Here is a 17,269-nt window from a genome sequence, read left to right as displayed (position 1 = left end):
GAACAGCTTGCATAACTGCTGGTAAAACTGGCACTTACACAGCACAGGAGTTTGAGTGAGTTATTTGTAGTGATCCAGAGGCTGACCAATTAGGATAGATCCCCAAAAGCTGGAACCTCAAGTTGAAGCAGATATTAATACTTGCTCTCTTGAAACTAGGATGTATTAGAGGTGGTTTGTTTTCTCTTTCTTCAAACAGAAGTCTTCTGTTGCTTTTCTCTTGCAGGAAGACAAGGCTGTGTGAGCTCTATGCAAAGGTTCTGGGATCAGAGGAAGCTTTACATGTAAGCACAAAACCTAAACCACTGCATCTCTTGTCAGTCTTGTTGAGCTGGGGAAGGGCAGAATGAAACCAGAATGCAGCAGTGCTCTGGCACAGCACTGTGTAGCATTTTGGAAAAGGTACCTGTTATGGGAGCACTTGCTGCCCTCTGCAGAGGAGTGGAGAGAGGGTCATGGCAAGTCTTGGGTTGAGTTTGACAGTGAGGGCAAGAATGAGCTTATGAAACAGTTAAAAGGCAGATATGTTCTTGGCCGGGTTCATGGGTGCCATTCACAGTGCTTACCACCATACGTCTCAACTGTTTTCAGATGTGACAGGCTTGCTTTTCCCTCTCGGTCTATGTGGAGCATAATGTTTCTTCTCTCTTACTAGTTGCTAAGATCCATTGCTGCATGTGTTTTTTTGGTTTGGGTTTTGTTTTGGTTTTTTTTTTTGCCTTTCCCTTGCCTTCTCTTCCCTGCAATGGTAAATAACTGATAGGATTTGTGTGATCTCACATTTAGTTTATGTGAACAACCCTGTTTATCCTTTAAGGGCAATTTTATGTGAGTTAAATGTTGCAGACACCAATCTAGAGATTACATCATTTTAAACACAACGGTATTGTATGCGGAACCATGCAAGTGCCATACTTTGTGTTTTTAACAGTATATGTTTGTATCCAATGTACATATTACAAGTATTACACCTGTGTACAGCAGAGGTTAATTTTGCTTTACATGGCTCAAAGCATAAATTTTTGCTCAAAGAATAAATTTACATTGACAGATTAAGAGGATTATGTTTTACAGTGGCCAGATTAGCTAGTTTCTTTAAAAATACCTGGCAGTGTCTAAAATTAAGGCTTATTGTGTCAGATCCATGTTGCATTAAAAGACTTGTTAAACGTGTTCATCTTGTCAGACGTTGACATGCAACAAATCATAAGCTATTCTTCTCTGCTGTCTCCTCAGTTCTTTTATTACCTTCCTCGGGTCTTTGTCCTTTCCTTGAGTGAATTAATCTCTGTTTTACAGCCAGTGCATTATGAAGAGAAGAACTGGTGTGAAGAGCAGTATTCTGGGGGCTGCTACACAGCCTACTTCCCACCAGGCATAATGACTCAGTATGGAAGGTACAGTCTCTATTTATAGTGGGCTTCGGAGTAGTAAGATAAGACCAAGTTAATAAATATCCTCAGAAAGGGTCATAAATCCTCTGTCACTGTTCGCTTTATACCTTGAAGATCACTGGAGAATATTTTAAACAGATATCATAACCTTCCACTTGTCTCAGTTGGGCTTTATGATGGATGAGTACAGTATCATTTAGGGGTTTTTATTCACTTTTGTTATTCGGTGAATACAGCTGAGTACGTTCTTGGAAGGGAGTTGGGAAGCTTTCACAATCTGTTTACAAAACTGGCTTTGTGTATTTGAGATTGGTGTTACCGTTTCCAGCACATCTTTAGCTGGTATTTTATAAATACTGGCAGAGAGTTAGTTCTTGCCAACGTTGACAGTAATGAGTGATTTCTTTGGACTGTTTCTTTCCTTTTAGCAGTCAAGGCTTAATATAGTAATCAGTGTGTCATTGTATACATTCCTCTCCGAAATAAGTTTTTGCATGAAAATATGATGTACCAAAAAGAAAAAGTCTTACTGGTCAGACCAAAGATGGGATTCAGATACATAGTTTTTAATGTGATGGCATAGCCCTACTTTTGAAGTATAAGTTTTCACAGTGTAAAAAGAACTTAGAGCAATAAAGCAGTTGTAGTGAAGAGCATATGGAGGTCTTAGTATTTAAAGTAATTTTAATTATAATTATTGCAAATTCTGGCAAAAACAGAGTAAAAAAAAAAAACTTTTAAAACTTTTTTTCATTTGCTTTTTACATTAGATATCATGGGGATCTACTTCAGAATCCTACACTGCACCAGAAATGCCTAGCATTGGTATTTATGACACTGGCTAAAATCATGGGATAGAATAAGTCTCATCTCAAATTAATTGTCCTTTACACCTACAAGCAGTGTAAATGTTTAGAAAATATGAACACTGCTGTGTTTACTATAAGAAATGAAAAGCAATGCAGACTCACTCTCCAGCTCAGCTCACCCAAAGCTACTATCTTTTAAGTGCTTGCTGTTATTTAAAACACTTTTATTCTAATATTAACCCAAGTATTTCAGTTATCTTTCCTGATATGGCTGATGTGACTTACTGCTTGTTGCCCTCCAGGATTATTCGGCAGCCCATTGGCAGGATCTATTTTGCTGGCACAGAGACAGCCACAGAGTGGAGCGGATACATGGAGGGGGCTGTACAGGCTGGAGAGAGAGCAGCCAGAGAGGTACAGGTGCAAGCCCAAAACAGGGGACACCATCAAATATCCTATGGAAGATGATCTTCTGGTTGGAGGTGAAATGGGAACTGAGTGTTGACAGCTTCAGGCGTTCTGAAATCTTGATGCAAATCCCTGCAAAGGGGATAGACTTCAAAAAGGATGAAGGTTTTGCACTTAGATTTGGAGTGCTTAGGAAGGGCTCTGGCTATTTCATCAAACTCTTCTCTGTTTCCAGGAATGAAATCCTTTCTTCTTTAACAGAAATCCCAATTCTCACCTAGTCATTTTTTCCCCCAAATGGGCACTTTGTTAGTCATCATACCGAGAGATCATGGGCATTAACCTCACTAGGAACAGCTCAGTCCTGCAGCTCTGCACACCAAGCCAGTCCCTTCCTCAACTATTTCCAACAATACTATTGACACAGTGATATACCATTGAGACAGCCTTACATAAAGTCATTAAACGAGGGCTTAAATATTTTGCTTCTGAGAACGTGCCAATTCCTCAAGTATTTTCAGGAATATTACAGTTTATTGAGCAGCAAAAGAAATGTCATCTTTGTTTTATGAGGTGAAGGGAACCTTGTGGCTAAAAACTATAGTTGTGGAACAGAAATGGGCCTGGAAGGGATCTGGAGAGTTCGTCTAGCCCATACATCTGCCCCAAAAGACAGGGATCAATTGTCCCTAGACTGTCCCATTTTGAAGGTTATACCTAACATGTTCCTGAGAACCTCCAGAAGTAGTGCAAGGAAAATATGTTTAAAATCTAGCGCAAGGGTGCTTCGCATTCTCCTGTGTTGAAAAGTTGATGCGGTCCATGAATCTTGTCTAGAATCAAAGCCCATCGTAAAAGGCAGCAAATCTTAAATCTACAAGTGCCTGGAATAGGAAAAACTTTAGTATCACCACCTCCATTTTATTTTACTGTAGAAGAAGTTAATCTTGCTGTCTTTCATGACTATAATTTCAGATAATCTTTGCTGTCCTACTGATTTCTGGTATCTTTGATACTTCAGATGGTTACTTTTCCATTGTGAAGGTTTTCTTTTTAGTCTTGCTTTTCTCTGGCTGAAAGTGGTGGTCTGTCATCACTTACAGGATTCTGTTCCTTTTCCTACATCATGGTAAAATTTGCAAAACAAGCTACTCCTGGCTCTGTAGCTTGCCCATGCAGTAGCTGGTTTATGCACACCTCACTTTACCATGAGTGTGTACTTAACTCTTAGTCATATTCATATTACCCTGTTCCCACGGGACTACTCAAGTTCCAATATCTCGCATGGACTAACTAAGCACAGAGAGGTTTTTCTGTTACTGTTTCTATTTTCCACTAGGAGGAGTATCTTATTAAATATCAGACCTCCCCAGAAATGAGTTGTACAAAGGTCGAGTTTTCTTTTAAAATTTGAATACACAGAGGTTTATGTGCTTAATTGTTGTCTTCATCATGCCATTTTAAAACAAAAATTGAAGCCAACTCTTTTTCCCTTCCAAAGAATGAGTGGTACTTACTGGAGAATGTTATTTATTTTCAGATACTGTTTGCTATGAGGAAAATCCCAGACAGTGAAATTTGGAAGCCAGAACCTGAATCAATTGTAAGTCTTTCTGTAGATTAAATGGATTATTTTTTTTTTGTGGTTTTGTTGATGAGATAAAATGTTGTTGACTGCTTTTATTTAAATTCACTAAATAAAAGCCACAATAAACTTTCCCCTACTCACCAAAACTACCCTTTCCTAAACAGGAACATGATAGAAACTCAGAGAGGTCACCCATCTGACAACTCTGTAATACGGGATCAGAAAGAACTGCACTTTTTAACTGGGCTATGAATCCTTTCCATGTGTCTTTTCTTCCCTTTAACTGAGCAGAGAATTTTGATACACTGTACTTCTTCATAACATGAAGTCCCTCAACCCAGTTCTGCTTCTGCTGCAAGAATCTCTCAATTTACATCCTGCCTCTCACAGTGGAGATGTTATTTTGATAATGGATGCTCTCCCCACAGGATGTTCCAGCTTTGCCCATCACTACAACCTTCTGGGAGAGGAACTTGCCATCTGTGCCAGGACTGCTAAAGCTGATTGGATTGTCTACTTTCTTCACCTCAGTGGCTGCGGCTGGGTTATTTGCCTACAGAAAGGGACTTCTAGTTCGAAACTGAAAAAGGTGCCAACGCAAAGCCTCACACTTGAGTGGTTTTCTTTTTTTTGGAGGGTTTTTTGGCATGTACTTCCCTGTCTCCAAAATCAGATCAGGACTGGGGAAGAGGAGAAAATAGTAGAGAGAAGAGGCTGGAGGGGAGGGATAAAGGAAGGTGATCTGTATTGAAAAAGAACCCTTTCAATCCAGGCCTACTTCTAGCAGTAACTTTTTGGTTGTTGAATTTCTAGGATACCCTGCCATGCATTATCACCTTGAGGTTTTTATCTGGATCTCAGAACAGAAGTGACAAAATACCTCTATAAAGCCTGTTCTGATGAGATTTCCAGTTGTTTTTACACTTAGATCTGAACCAGACCCTGAACTCCAAGTCTTCACAGGCACTTCCATCTCTAGGTGTAAACTAAGGATTTCTGCCTTCCTGTGTGGTAGACTGAGAAAAGAAATCCATTGCTTAATGAATAACTAACTAGTTCATGCAAATTACTGGTAAGGATCTTTTTAGTGTTTTTACTTTTTACCCAGGTGTCCAGAGCCCAGGCAGCACCTAAGCGACAAGTCAGGCTAAATTTATCCATCCAAACTATGCAAGTGTGGCCACAGGTTGTTGGCATTTCCAGCGGCATATTTGTCCTACAGTGAGTTAAAGGACAATTTTTTTACTGCCTTTAGCAATGTGGTTGAATTTCAGGCTCCCCAGCAGCTTTCACACTGCCTGGAATGGCAGAGCTCGTGTGTCCCTGTCGAGTCCGTCCCTGTGCGGGATCAGATCTCCTCTGCCTAGAAAACTGGCAGGCTCCAGACTATAGCTGATGTGTACAGCAGTATGGCAGATCAGGCTGTTGGACCTGAGTGTGAATGGGGAACCTTGTGCTAATATACAGGCACAACCTTTCGAACCTTTTTCACCCTGTCTGACATATCTTTACCTCCAAGGTCCTCTTTTAGCTCCCCAAGTTGCTGCAAGATAGCAAGAGAACAAATCAACCTCTGCCTACCCCAGGAAGCTGCAATGCTGTCCATAGAAAACTTTTACATATTTTTTTCTTACCTCGTTTCTTTCTTTCATCTACTTTAAATTTCTATGTTGAACACCTTGATGCTGTGTTTTGCCTGGTAGGGCACAGTGGTCTTGAAAATGTAGTGTTAGCATTACAAAAAAAAACAACCGAAAAAACAATTTAGCTGCCCCCCAACACTTGCTTCATGCTGAACACAGTTTAGCTGATTCAGAGCTTCAATCTCTGCTAACAACCATATTGATGGGATTAGCACTTCCACTTCTGCCTGCTGTGCTGTGTTGTACTGACTGAGCACTTTTGGTAACTAATCAAGGATCTAAATGATAGAGAGACCAAAGAGAACCATGGATAGGATAGTCACATGCAAGGTGCTTCTGCCCTCCCTAGCTTGGTACCTTTCAAACAATGTAAAAAAAAAAAAAAAAAAAAAAGAGAAGAAAGAAAAAAAGAAACAAAAAACCCACAACCACCAAAACCTTAGGTGCCTACCTGTCAACATGATGGTACCTTTTTGTAGGTATTTCTGCTGTTTTACATCTGCACAACACAAACCAGGAAGACACAGGTATAACGAAGAACAGGATTTGGTGCGCATGAAGTTTGAGATAACTGGAATTTTTCTGAGCCTGTTTGCTGCACTTCTCCCTTCAACCAGTGCTGATTTATATGTAAAAAATTATATTTCAGTACAAAGCCATGGAAGGAAGTATAATAATACATTCAGCAACTAGTGTGAGCAGACGGTAGAGGAACTGTATCACCAGTTCTCAGGCAGACTTTTTGGGTTAGCATCTGATCCTGCTTGTGCAGAATAGTACTTCATTCTCTAAATAGTCCCATGGAAATCCACTGAACCACTTATAAAGCTGTAATATTTGTGAGCAGCGCAACAGTTTCTGGCCCTTAGGTTTCATTCTTTTTAGCTTGATGTGCCAGTTAAAAATCTTCTTGTAGCAGCAGCTTGGATTTTATCACAAATGAATATCCTCATAACAGCCTTTTAAAATGCATAGGGGAACTTTTCAAACATAAAGATCTTTAAGTCAGAAGAACAGTGCAGCAGTGTACATATGGCCTTTCTCATTGTATCACGTAGAGCACTAATTGGCTGGGACATTTGCCTACCACAGAGTGCTTCTACGTGGCTTTCTCTGTGTGATTTATTTACTAAATGAATTAGGAACCGAAAGCTGAATGGGAACTGTGTAAGTTCAGAGCTTTTGAAACTCAGACAATTCTCAGGCCAGAAATAAACATAGGAACCTAAATTTGGGAAGACATTTTTAAGTCTTGGCCCAATACTTGTAAGCACTAGACGGTGAATACATACATACATATAAAGAACTGCTGCATTTGCAGATGATTTCTCTGCCAAAACTGTTTGGAATCAAGTCTTGCTTCTGCCCTAGAAATACTCCAGAGGTCTCTAAAGGGGAGCAGATCCATGAGACTAATGAGGATAAACTGGTTTTATTCACGTCCAAAATGTATCTCTCTCTTCTTTGCTCCTGAATCTGGCAGAGGTTTTTGCCGGTCTAACAAGAAAATGTTGTGTGCCACAGGCGAAGAAGATCCAAGGAAATACAGAAGTTAGGTATAGTTAGAACTGAACTGAATCATAACCAAAGCTTTTCGTGAGATTGGTCAATTAAAAAAAAAAAAAAGTATATAATTAGAAACCTTTCTTATTCTTAGTTTCAAAGTGAAACAAAAATGGGAAAAAGAACCGGCAAAGTATTTATCATGTTATTCTGCCACAACTAAAAGTAGCTGTGACTTGAAATCTCAAATGAAATTTGGATCCCCTGAGATTTCTAGCCAAATCTGATAGAGCTGGGAGGTTTGAATTGCAACATCTGTATTAGCACTCAAAAGTCTCTGTCTTCTTCCTTCCAGACTGCCAAAGCATTAGGAATGCTCTCTTTGTCTTTACAGCTGTGTCTTGCCACGATTACGCTGTGGAGCTGATCACCACTATGGGATTAAAAAGAAGGATTTGCTGCTGTTTTCTCAACATCTTCCACATAAAAGGCACTTCGTGTATTTGGATGCCAGTGTGATGAGAAAATTGACAAATGTAGGTAGAGAATCAAGTTGCTTCCCCATGGGTAAAGGGAACTGTTCACACTGGCTTACATTTTTAAAATTCCTTCGTGCCAACCCTTCAAAGAGAGGAATGAAGTCTGGTTTTAACGGGTAACCAGTTGTGCTATATTCTTAATTTATTAACGTGATGAGAAATCTGCTATCATGAAAGTTCCAGCAGTTTACGAGCTTTGTAAAATGTATTATAGGAACAACCATGGAACTAACTGTATTTGTCTCTTACAAACTGATTTGTGTTATCATGCATATTTTGTAAGGCTCTTAAGAGTTTGCAAAAAAAAAAAGAGGTTTACTTGCTTGTACACTGTTATGATAGCAACTGTATATTGCAAAGGATGTCGGGTCAGGGCATGAAAATCTTGTGTTAACCAAAGTACTTGAAAGCTAATTGTATAAACTCCTTGACAATAACAAGGAAGTGAGCAATCTGAGGCAGCCCCTTGTCTTTCCTATACCCAGTCCTTTTTTTTTCTTAGTGCAGACTTGATTCCACATAGCACATCTGCTGTCAATACAAGAAAGACATTAATCACAATTAAGTATTTGTCTGAGCATTGTCCATCACTGGAACCCAGGGCCTGGAGGAGAAGCTAGGGACTTCTATTACAACAATCTTCGTGTATCCTCAGTGGGACTATTGTTTCACTGCGGTAGACTTTACAGAAGTGCAGATGACAACAGATCTGCTACTGCTCTCAGGCAAGAAGCAAACCCACTTAAATTGCAGATTACAAATGCTCACAAATAAACCTGACCTGTGTTTAAATGGACTAACTTTCCCTCTCCCATCTCCACCACCTTAAGATCACCTTGATCTTACAATCTGTTCTTCAATAGAGATAAAAATGAGATGGCCAAAGCAGGCTTGCTTCAAAGTATCTCTACAGTCAAATCATTTAGGCGTTGTCATAGACTGCTGCTTATAGCGTGTCTCCTGTGGTCATGTACAGGTCAGTGTTCAGTGATGCCTGCCTCTGTGTTTTGGAAAAAAAAAGAGTGACTTCACTTTGCAGGAATATATATGCTGTGTGTGTGATGAATTTGTGCCTTTTATAACTGTAGCATTTTCTCAAGTGCCTCTGTGGTGACTGTCTCCCTTGGTTTCCTTCTTAAGTTCCCTTTTCAATAGGCTCTGCAGATATTTTTATCTGACAGCTGTGAACTTTTTTTAACCTTAATTAGAATCAATAAATATTGTCATGTCACATTTACTGTTTAAGGCTTTTCTTTTGTGGAAGCCCCTTTTGACTTGGTTGTAATGGTGAGTATTACTTAGTAACACAATGTTTTGCATTTCATCCTGAAGCCAGTGAGGTATCTTCAGCTTTTCTCAGTAAAGCAAGCTCTGTAAAGAAGGAGGAGAGAAGGATAAAAAAACCAAACCAACCTCCCAGAAGCCAAAAGACCCTCAACCTCCACCCCCCCCTCAACAAACACCAAAAAACTCAAACCACATTTGGTAATAATTCTTCCTAACATATAGATGACCAACTGCCTTACACTTAAGATTTAGTTTTTATTGCTGTAGGTGGATTTGGAGTGTCCCCATCATGAACATACCTCTCTTGGAGCCCCTTGTTCACCAGAACATGTATGTGCAGGGACACATTTTATAGCTGCTCATCAGAGTCAAGGGCAGGTGCTATGCAGCTGTCACTGAACATGGGAAGAAACAGACCTTGTACCAAATATTGTGTGGTGTAAACATAAAAAAACTGGAAGAAAAGAAAGACAAACATCACTGGCTTAATTTCATTCAGCATCTCAGTGTCAGTACTAGAGAGATAATGTAACCAAAGAACAAATTGGGCCTTGGGAAGGGACCTGTTTTTCACAAAAACGTAGCGTATGAATACTGGCAAAATCGTAACCATCCATGTGAAAAATGCGTCAAAAGCATGCAGTGCTCTTTGTATAGGCTTAACTTTCAGTATTACTTACAAGTTATAAAGGAGCACAAATACCATGAAAGCAAATACCCTCAACTAATCCTTTGCATGCTCTATAAAGCATCCGTCCCCTAAGAAACGTATCAGAACCAGCAATGCATTTCACAGGCCCTCAAAGCAGCTCACAAATGGTTATGACTCTTAAGCATTGCTGCCTTGGGTCAGATTTGAACTACCTCTTTAACCCTTTGTTCAGACGTGTCCTGTGGCATCCCAGAGGAGGTACTGAAATGGTGGTATTTTAATTTTTTGTTTATTTATTTACACAGCTTTCAGCGTGCATGTCAAAGAGACTATGTCAGCTAGGGGGCACTTCATTATTTCCAGCAGTCCAGGGTACAGAAAATTAATTTGGAGAGATTAATACAGGAAAAATGCATTTTAGATAACATCTATAGAAGATAGTAATATAATTTCCTGAGAAACCAATTAGAAATCCCACTCATTGTTTAGGAGAGGGTAGGATGTGTTTGCAAATTATTTGGCTAAATCATACAGAACTCATTCTAGTATGAGAACTGAGGGTAATTTTAACTCTCACCTTGTGTAATTATACCAATCTCCTTGTCTGAAGCAAATCCCAAAATGTTTGAAGGACTGACAAGTTTTGCCTTCTGGTTCAAGGCAGGATAAATTCCCCTTGGGCCTGTAAAGTTGCCTCAGAAAAAAAACCAACCAAGAATGAAAAGCAAAACTGGCCTCAGACCATACAGAACCAAGATACAGTTTGGTATCTACTAGAAACAAGGGGAGGCTTTTTGTTTAATTTAGACCGATGCGTTAAGGCCCAAGTTTTTGCCACCTCGTTTGAGGTTCTTCCATCAACGGGGTTGCAGAGACACAGTTTCTTGTCTGGCTGGTCGTCCTCTGTGCGGTGAGCGGGGAGAAGGGGGCTCCTCGCCTGGTGGTTCAGCCGAGGCAGGACTGGAGGAGTCCTACAGACACGTCCTCCTCTCACTTTCCATGGAGGAGGATACCCAAATTGATGGGGTTTCTACCTTCAGCATCTCAGTTATGAGTTTCAAATAGATGGGATTAACTCATCAGATCTAATGCGTGTATTTCACTTGTTCTGCAAAGACATTAATAGCAAGGTTAGATGCTTTCAAAATGGATGTGAGATTTACCCACCTGGAGAGCAATTCAGGAGCCGAAACGCAGTTGCCTTGTGCCTTTCAGACATCTGAGGGCACCTTATCCAGCCTCCAGCTGCTGCTCCGAAAGGCAGCAGCTCTTCCAGAGGCTGTGAGTCCTAAACCTGTGCAGGTGGCACAGACGCTCTTTGGATACCGAACTAGGCAGCTTCTACCTCCCACCAACTACTAATAGCAATTAAGTGCTTAAATGCCTCCTTGGGGTATTTAGCTTTGGAGAAATGCAAACAGGGATAATGCAGGCCCTGTGAATCTAACATGATGCAAATTAATAAACTGCATGTTAATAGGTAGCTGCACGTCCTTTATGTGCTATACAGGCTATACAATTATTTTGTTGGTCATTGGAAAGACAAGCAAAGGCCTGATATTCTAGTCAGTTAGAATATTAGTGGTGTTTCTTAGAAAAGCCTTCAGTTAGCACCTAAGTGCCAAGTTAAGCTGTAAAAAAAATGCACCTTAGTAAAAGGGTTTGTAAGTTGATTTTAGTTTGCATGATTTTACAGTCAGTAGCAATAAGCTATTCTGAAGCTAGACTAGAAAAAACTCAAAAATGAATTTTAAATAGCTGTGATAAGCTGTGAAACACACACTAAGGGTTTCATCCACTGGGTCTTTACCCAGTGCCATGCTGGCTCATCCCTGTTTTCCATTCTTCCCGGCCTTGCTGAAAAAGGCAAACAAAGTTGTTTTAAATTTTTAGGTCCATCATAGGTCAAAGACAGTCTCACTCTGTGTTTTGACAGGATGTGAGAGATATCTTTTCTAATTTAGGAGTAATTGGCTTTCACCCAGGGTTGGTTTTTGCGATGTGCACAGGGAATTTTCTGTTAACAATGTTTACAATCCCTCCTTAGTGGAACGGCCCTAACAAAATAATCAATATCCATCCAGCTCCATTTACTCTGGCATCTACAGGCTCTGTAGGCTCCCTCCCCCCATCCCCACAACTTCGAGGGGGGAAAAAAGCCTCATCCAAATCTAAGCGATCCGTTCATCTGACCTACAGCAGAAAGGGTCTGAGCAAATTCAGACCAGCCTCGCCTGCCCAATGGCATAATGTCATTGAACACCAGCAGTAACTCTGGGGGAATCTCATCGAGTGCCACTTCCCTGCGGCAGCAGAGACTTTATTGAAGAAGCGCTCGAGGAAGCGGTACCCAGCAGAAACACCAGCCTTTGGCTGATTGGGTTTGTCAAATGGCTCGGTTCGCTCCTGCACCGCCATCTAATGGGATTCAACACTGCACTCAAATATGCTCTGATGCTTAGATGGGAAGGAGGGGAGAAAAGGAAGCGTATTAATAATGCACTGAGGCATCCTTGTTAGCTCGCAGGCTGTTCGCTCCCAATTTGCATATGCTCCAAGTTGTAAGAAAACACTTTGCACAGCAGTGTTGCATTTAGCAGAAATTACATTATAATTTCAGATGTGAAAACTTCTATTCCAGGTCTGAGGCAGTGATTTGTCCCATCAGCCTGTACAGTCATTATCTTAAACAATTGAAATGCATGCTTGCACTTAATCAAAATCAAGGCGAGACATTACTCTAGCCTCCACTTGCCAATTCAACTCAGAGTGGAACAAGAGTATTAGACTAAATTAGAAACTATGTTATTTCCCAATAATTTCTTCATGAGCTGGAGTTTGGCCAGGGTGCTTTTTCAGAGGTTGCACATTTAGAGCCAACTCCTCTCTATCTCTGTAAAGCCAACTGCTGCCAAAGAAGCCCCCTTCTCCGAGGAAGGAGTGCTCAGGTGCACTCAGGATCTGTGCTTACACTTTTCTTCCAGCTCCTTCGTGCTGCCAAGCAGCAGAATCGACTTCAGCTGCCCTTCAGAGGAATTCTTGCGGTGCTGGCAGAGGGGTCGTGCAGCAGCCATTTCCTTGCCCTGATTTCTGCCTCTGGGAAGCAGAGGCTGCAGGGATGGAGCCTGCCTTTCCCTGCTTCCTCCAGTGTGGCATATTGGAGCTTGGAGATGGGTGAGAACTGAGGCTTGAAGCTGGGGACTTGCATCCCTTTCCTTTTGTGTGTTTCCATTCCCGAATTTGATATTTTGGCTCCCTGACAGAAATGGTAAGCACTGGGTGCAGAAATACCTTTGCTGCAAATCAAAGTGTTAAGCTTCTGCCACTTTTTTGTTTGGGAGGTGATAAAATACATTTATTATGTAGCCAGAAGATGGCAGCCTTTATTTCAGCCTGGAGCCCTGCTGTGCCATGCTGGGGGCCGCCAGCCCCGCTTCAGCACAGCTGTCTGCAGCTGGTGTCTCCTAACAGTAATGTCCTTCATCGTGTCCCCCCCCACCCCCCCCACCCCCCCACCCCCCAAATGCTAGGCTCTGCCATTTGTAATTAAATCCAGACCTGGATTTAACCAACGTTTGGATGGAAATGATGGTGCTCAAGCTATAATCCAAGGAGTTTTCAAGTGAACGGTCTGACTGTGAAAGTCCAAATGCCAGCACAAGCAGTAATTATGGCCTTTGCTTCATTTTCAACCCCATCTCGAGTGGAAGCTCTCTTCATGTACTGTGAGTGGCAGCAGAGCTCACCGTTAATTTCGTAGAGGAAGAGTAACAGTGGGAAGTCAGAGATGGCAAAGGACGTCTGTCTTATAGCGTCTTGTGCTTGGTTCGGTCATAGGCAGTGCAAACTCACACCCCTGTCTGATCCGTTCATGGTTATAGGCCGGGGCACAGCACATCTCCTGGGAGCCCTGGGAGAGGAGACAGGCAGCTCGGAGGCATTGCTGTCCCCCCTCCTCTGGCAAGCTCCCAGCACCGCTCTGCTAAAGCTTTCCTTTCCTCTCCTAAAAGTAATGCACTCTCACTTGGGAAACTTTTTTCCTTGTTTCTTCTATGTGTCCTGGGTTATTCTGTCTCTGCTACTTAAGATGAGAAAACAAAAAAAGAAAAAAAAGAAAAAAAAGAAAAAAACAAACAGGGAACAGAAACTGGGAAGCCAAGCTCTACAAAAGAACAACAGGAATTGCAAACAGAGCCCCAAGCATTGATTGCCAAGGGCAGGAGCTGAGTGGGAAAAGAAGAAGTTAACTTCACTAATAAAGAGCACATTTAATTTCCCCTTCTGGATTTTCACCAAGATGAGATTTGCTTTCTCTGCCTGTGTGTGGAACGCAACTGTTACAGGGAATATTTACAAAGCAAAATTGTTTGCTTCCAGCTGCTCCATGGAAGAGAAACAGCTCAAAAGGAAAAGAAGAGAATGGACTAAAATCATGTTTCCACAGAATAGGACTCTCTGGATTTGTCCATTTTCCTATTTCTTGATGCTGCTGTCTGGAACTGGGAGCTAAGCTCGGTGCAGAGAACATAAGAAAAGTGCCCAGCTTGTTCCCGGCGTAGTTTCTGGCCGGGGAAAGCCCTTGATGTCAGGCAGCAGAATCTGGGCAATGGGACGTGGGAACCGACTGGTGGGAAACCTGCACGTTACGGGCCGTCAGACTGCGCAACACTGGCACATCCCTCTGGGTGGTATTTTTATTCAACTATATAATGCTAATTTCTGCTGGTGGTTGGGGGTGTGTTTGATCCTGGGAAAAGAGATCAAGTGTGAAACCAGGGGCTGGATCAAACGTGGACTGGAAAGTATTGCTGGTGAACGACTAGCGAAGAGACCAAACGCAGGCTGCAGCCACTTGCTTGCCCAGAGTGGATTTTGAGGTTGGATGTACCTTTAGCACCCTGGGCAAATCTGGTCAGACCTCCCCCTTGCCCCATGCAAGGAACATGGCTGGAGGGACGCTGCCGGCCCTGGGGGAGGTTCGCATCCACTGCACCAAAGCATGCAGCCCCTGTGACCCAGCGCTTCATCCTCGTGATGGTGGCCCCTTCCCAGACCTCTCACGTGGTGGGTTTCCAGCCGGAGGGGTTTGGGTTGTCAGTTCCCACGCTGGGCATTTTGGAGGTTGCATGACAGTCAGATGATGAGGGAAGGAAAGCCTCGCTGGGTTGATGGTGCAAAAAAGCCAGCCGGCGGCTCTTCTCCTGCACCTCCTGCCCGTCCAGCTCTTGGTGGCCCAGCAGCCTGTCCTCTTCCAAGGTCCCCGTCCGTCCCCATGGGGCTGGCTGATGGCAGCCAGGGAGGGGGCAGCCGTGCTATAGTCAAGGGGAGCAGGGCAGAAGGGAGGTGGGAAGCATGAGAGTCTCCCAGGAGTGTTTTTCCATCACCGGTACCCATTTCTGTAGCTCTCAAAGGTGTTGAAAGGCTAGTTATGTGACACGCTGTGAGGGGCTTGGGCACAGCTGAAGTGATATCTGTAAGCAAAACCAGCAATTTAATTTAAAAAAAGAGGCAGGTTGTCTCACACGCATCATCTCCCCTTGCTTATTTCAGACTGCCTGACCTATCTGCTCCATGGTGCTGCTTATTTCACTGCTAGTATGGAGTATTAGTCCATTTATTTTTTTTTCCTCTCTTTCCCCTCTGCTGCTCCTTCTGCCAGCGCTTGCTCTTGTCTTTGCTTTATTTCCAAGCAGCAAACAGCAGCCTTTTCACCTGAGGCTTTCCCATTTCCCAGGTGTGTCAATGCAATTCAGTTCCCACCCTGGTGCTGACGGACTTTGTGTGGACCTTGGCCTCTCCCGTCTCACCCCTTACTTTGAGAGGACAGAGCATCTCCCACCTCTGCCAAGGGAGTGCAGGGCTCTTCCTCCCAAAACTGGGGCACTGAGCACCCCTGGTTAGGGAAGGTCACCAAAGGCTTTCCCACTCCACGGTCCGGGTGAGGACTCCGCTCGGTCCCCAGCAGAAAAAGGTGTTTCCACAGTGCTTCAGCCTCAGGGTTTTAACAATGGCAGCAGCTCGCTTGGAGAGTTGTCAGCAGTGATAAACTCAGTCCCATTCTGTTTCAAAATTGGTTTAAGAAAGATGCCTGGTTGTTTAATATTTAAGCTAAATGTTTAATGTTTAAACAGGGAAATTGTTCTGATTGTCAGAAAGGGCATTAAAGCAGGATGGAAACTGGTCTATAATCTCTGACAAACGCTGCCCTTTCTCTGCAGCAGCGTGGTGCCTGGGAGCTGCAGGAGTTTCAGAAATGCCAATTTTAATCAACCTCTTTCATTTCATTTACTGCTTACCACTCCCACAGCAGTGAGACGTGCTTTTTCCCTGTGAAGTGGGGAACATTGTACCTGGCCCCGTTTAACAGTTTGAGACTAGTTCAGCTGAATTGAACTTGCACTTCAAAACCCAAATTGCAACAGAAATGTGCACGGATAAGGTGAAAAGCAAAGCTGGATGGTGTCGGCTCACGGGTGTATTCCAGATGATTTGGGATCTCTTTTGCATGTGCACACAAAAGCTGTGAAATTCAGATGTCAAGTTTAAAGTCAGCACAAAAATGAATGGCTGTAATTGCCACAAATACATGTATGGATGAATTTTTTTGAACAGCTACGGACAGTGTTTTTCAGGCGGTGGAAATATCCCCCCTGGGTGAAGCGTGTAACGGTGCAGAACTGTTTCATGCCACAAAAGGCTTGTCAGGAGCAAGCCTGTGCTCCCTCCCCGAGCCCTCGGGCAGGCACTGTGGCTGTGCCAGGCTGCATGCACGGGGTAGTCCTAGTGCACAGGAATCCCTGCTCGGTAATGGCTGGAGCTGCGGAGAACAGTCAGCAGGGAGCCCTCGAGCCAAACAGCAATTCATGTTAGTCACTTTTCCCCCCTGCGAAGGTTCCTAAGGTGGATGCTAAGCTGACCTGTCAAATGACCTGTCAAAAATCCTTTAAACAAGCATTTAATACTACAGTTTATTGTGTTCAAAATCCAACATTGCTGCTTCCTACTGAGACTATTCTCTCATTCCACTGATGGTAATTTGGAGTGCATGTGTAAGCTCAAGGTAGATAGGCAAGTTGAAGCTGAAAGCTGAAAATGTAGATAGTCTTCTTATAAATAATCTGTTCAGGCTTTTTTCCCCCCAGAGAAACTGGTAGCGGCTGGCTGATCCTCACACAGAATGGCAGCGAACAATGAACAAAGTAACTCAGGAGACATGTACTGCCTGTACAGCCTTTTCTGTGCCGTGGTTAACACCGGCACCGTGAGCACCTGCTCACATCTGATGACAAGGGGCCGCCTGAAGCACCCCATCCCTCTGGAAATGGCTTCTGGTTTGGAGCCTACCAGCACCCAGGCTGAGATTGGCCTGCACTTATGGTGTCTGCAAGGCTTTTGTACAAAAAAGCAAGAGGACATATGAATATGGTTGAAGCAGAGGCCAGAAGC

General features: G+C 42.8%; 1 protein-coding gene across 1 annotated transcript in view; it reads left to right on the top strand.

Moving 5' to 3' along the window:
• Positions 1-9,115, top strand: part of LOC142033995 (amine oxidase [flavin-containing] B-like) — a 55,207-nt gene extending 46,092 nt beyond the window's left edge. Inside the window, exons 11-16 of the mRNA XM_075034692.1 lie at positions 227-284; positions 1,300-1,397; positions 2,506-2,617; positions 4,152-4,214; positions 4,628-4,788; positions 7,740-9,115. Of these exons, the coding sequence (XP_074890793.1) occupies positions 227-284; positions 1,300-1,397; positions 2,506-2,617; positions 4,152-4,214; positions 4,628-4,783 (487 nt within the window). The 3' untranslated portion in view covers positions 4,784-4,788; positions 7,740-9,115. The remainder of the gene's footprint in view (positions 1-226; positions 285-1,299; positions 1,398-2,505; positions 2,618-4,151; positions 4,215-4,627; positions 4,789-7,739) is intronic.
• Positions 9,116-17,269: the final 8,154 nt, after the last annotated feature.

Source organism: Buteo buteo, chromosome 8 (genome assembly GCF_964188355.1).
Source record: "Buteo buteo chromosome 8, bButBut1.hap1.1, whole genome shotgun sequence".
NCBI classification, from domain to species: domain Eukaryota; kingdom Metazoa; phylum Chordata; class Aves; order Accipitriformes; family Accipitridae; genus Buteo; species Buteo buteo.
The sequence above is the reverse complement of the archived record's forward strand: the minus strand, read 5'-3'. Positions and strand labels throughout refer to the sequence as shown.